The following is a 3,714-nucleotide window of genomic DNA, read 5'->3' on the forward strand; positions in this document are numbered from 1 at the left end:
CTCTTTCCCATACTAGAATCTAGGTTGACTGGGGTTTACTGTAGTTCTGCGAAGAAAGGAGCATCATGAACGCTAGTCCAAAAATGTATAAGAGGAAATAGGTATCCCCAAATTGTTATGATGCATGAAATGGAAAGCCAGACTACACAATTCTTAGTCTGTTATTTAAAGTGAATCCTTGAGAAAGTTTCACTGTGCTTACCATTCTGTCATGATTAGAAACAAAACACTAGTCTTCTTCACTGTGTAGAGATGATAGTCTTTGACAATAAATATAAACATCGTAAGGATTGAGGTAGTAATGTCTGAAAACTTCAGTGAGTCATTAATTCAACAGGCATTTATTAAATACCTCTAAAGTACACATAACTATGCAGGGTACATGAAGTTGAGCAAGGCATAGTCCTAGTCCTCAGAGAGCTTACCATCTGGTGTGGGAGACCAGAAATCTACATAGATAACTGATTACAACACAAAATACAGGATGTAATAGAGATGCAAAATAGTGAAGAAGAGATTAAGTCCTTCTGAGGTGAGTATTGGAAAGGCTTAATTCTAGGGAAACGGGAAGGTGGAGAAGAGTTCAAAGGGTGGAGATGGGAAAGGGAATGTTCATCCCAGGCAGAGAGAATATTGTGAAGAGAGTCATCGCAACAAGAGAGCGCAGGTTGTATTCTTGGCTGGCTGAATTGAGGAATAGTCTGGCAAAAACAGAATCATAACTTTAAAAAAGCAAATATGCAATTTTGTCTAACAAGGTTAGTGAGATTGAAATCACGTCAGTACTTTGAAGTGAGAAGAGTGTGCGTGGTAAAGCTAGTGGAAAATTTGAAGGGAAAAATGTATCTTTAGTCAGTGGGGTAATTACTCCCTTGAGTAACACAGAATTTCTTACTTCTGAAAATAAAGTGCCATACCTCTGAACTTGAACTCACAGAATATGAACTACTCATTAATACATTCACTGAATAAACTGGGTACTTATTATGTGTGTAGCACTATAAGGTACTTTGAAGGAATTAGAGAAGTATAATTAGACATTTACTTTGAAGAAATTTATAGTCTGTTGAGCATTCAAGGCACACCTAAGTAGAACGTTACATACCAGTAAGATAGACAGATGTCACAAGGTGGTATATGAAAAACTGACAAATGAGTGATAAAGTAGATAGGAAACAGCTTACCCTGGTCTAGCACAATTAAGTCCATTTTTATAATGGTGCTTAAACCTAATCTTGAGGCCCGCAATGGATTTGTATAGATAATGCTAAGGGCAAATCAGCAAAAAAGAAACAGTGTGACTAAAGGTGTGGGGCTGAAATGCAAGTTCTGGGGGTGGTAAATAGATTGAGTCTTCCTCATGGTTTTTGTTTTGTTTTTAAAGATGGTGAATTTTTTTACCTTCCATTTCAGGTACAGATAAAATTCTAGATTCCAGTATAGAGGATCATCACTTGAGTGAACAAGATTCCATACAAAAAAGTCCTTTATCAGAAACTTTGGATGTGAAGCCTTCTGATATGACTTTACCACTAACTCTTCCACTTGGGACTGAGGACCACCACATGCTTCTGCCTGTCACAGATAATCAGTCTCCTACATCAGATACATTGTTGAGGTCAACTGTGAACGGGTATTCAGAACCACAATTGATTTTTTTACAACAATTATACTGACTTTGTGAGGAATATGGAATTGCTAAATCATCTCTGGTAGTAAACATAAACATCTCTGGTAAGGTGCATATATTCATATTAAATTAACCCTTCATTTGAGTTGTGGCCATTATTTTTCATTCACTGAAGTAAAAGCACCTGGTGCTGCATCATAACTGTGCAATGCTTATTTTGATATTTGGCTTTTATGTCTACATTATACACACAACTCTTAAAGGAATGAGTTATACTACAGTAGCACTATTTGGGGTGGATAAGTTTTACTACCTTTTAGAGCTGCCTTAATTCCATATTTATTTTCATTTTAGAATTGCCTTTCATTTACTGAAGTGGAATCTATCAGTTTATGATTCACTTATGACCTGTGGGATGTGTTTATTTTCTTCCCCTCAAAATTTAAACAAAATCTGTAATAGTATCAGCCCAAGAGTGGTGCTGTTACTAAGCGCCACAGACCAGTACATAAACTATGGGGGAAAAAAATTCATATCTCTGCCTAAGAAAATTTAGGTACTGAGTAAGAATTGTGCTATTTCTCTATTAATATAGTCCATTGGAGGTAACTTTTCTAATGAAACAAAAAGTGCTTCTCTTAAAAACTAGAAAACTACATATAAATTTTGTTCATTTAGAACTCAGTATTCTGGATAAAACCAATGGTCAGTATTTTTGATTTGAATTATCTGAGACTACATTTTCAAAATGAATTTTAAATAGATATTTGGTGTTTTTATCTTATTAAAGACAGTTTCAGATTTGATGCAGATTGTTTTAATAGGTTTCTAGATTACTGGAGATGAGGAAAATATACTGAGTTTTGATAATTTTTGATAAGCCTCTCATATTCTTATGCACTTTTTAAAATATAAAATCCTAAAAAGAATTTTCTAAATAGAAACTTAATGCGTAGTATAAAACACTTGTCTTCTGAATTTGATAATTATATTCATAAACAGTTAAGAAATTAACTTCAGTTATAAGTGAACATTTGAGTTATCAGAAAGCCAGTTTATTAAACATTTTATACTTGAGTTTTCTGGAAGTTTCGAGTTTTACATTTTTATAGATTAAACCGCAGCAGTTCATGGTGGTCGTAGTTTCACCTTTCCCTTCCTAATGAACTTAGAAAATTCAGATTTATTCTGATATTTGCTACCACACTTCCCCCTCCCATTTTTCCCACATGTTGATTTATTTCACTGCCTAATCTTTGGACAGTAAATTATCAGTTCCTCAAAGTCAGTTCCTATACTGCTGATCAAACACCGTGGTGACATTATTTCTTATTTCTGCCATGCATCATTTGTTTTCTGCTTTTAAACTATACGTGTAACAAAATTAATGTATTTTCTATTGGTATTGATTTCTTTAGTTGTATTTTCTCTGGGGTTCCTAGTCATAGGAACCAAGTAGAAGACTTAGTAAAACTAAATTCTTCTAAACTGTACAGATCATCACCATTTTACAGCACATGCAGCATTTTTACAATAAATTGCCACCAGTGGGATTGACTTAATTAAATAGAGTTTGAAATACTGCCTTTGTATAACATACATCAAACTTAGTATTTAATTTATCTAAGAAATCTAATTATGCATATGTATTAATTTAATATGCTGGATTTAAATACAATTTATAAAGTTATAAAAATGTTCAACTAATCTATTCTGGCTTAAATTCAATAGGAATTTATTGGAATGTGAAGAAATTAAAGAAAATTAAGACTCAGCCTTTTTAAGAAGTCTGCTGAAATGGAGAGGCTATATTTAATTCACATCTTCATTAGTCCAAGCATCTAATGAACAAAATTTCTTTTACAAAACTGCTGTAGTGATGTCATAATTCTGTAAGGGTAGTAGTTACCAAATTTCCTCTACCATGATGATAATTGGCATTTGCCTTTACATAAATTAGCCTTTAAATTTATTATTTTTAGGATTACTGGATTGGAGTGACTGACGTTGATCTATTCTCTTCATCACATTATCTGCTTCTTAGCTAAAATAATTTTATTTTAAATTGACATGGCTTGACGCTC

The 3,714-nt window shown here is 33.4% G+C and overlaps 1 protein-coding gene across 1 annotated transcript in view; it reads left to right on the forward strand.

The window, feature by feature from the left end:
- Positions 1-2,561, forward strand: part of MYNN (myoneurin) — a 15,764-nt gene extending 13,203 nt beyond the window's left edge. The window contains 1 exon segment of the mRNA XM_007446432.1: positions 1,414-2,561. Coding sequence (XP_007446494.1) covers positions 1,414-1,676 — 263 coding nt within the window. The 3' untranslated portion in view covers positions 1,677-2,561.
- The last annotated feature ends 1,153 nt before the right edge of the window (positions 2,562-3,714 follow it).

The sequence above is a fragment of the Lipotes vexillifer genome, unplaced genomic scaffold (assembly GCF_000442215.2).
Source record: "Lipotes vexillifer unplaced genomic scaffold, Lipotes_vexillifer_v1.1 scaffold763, whole genome shotgun sequence".
Taxonomy (NCBI): Eukaryota; Metazoa; Chordata; class Mammalia; order Artiodactyla; family Lipotidae; genus Lipotes; species Lipotes vexillifer.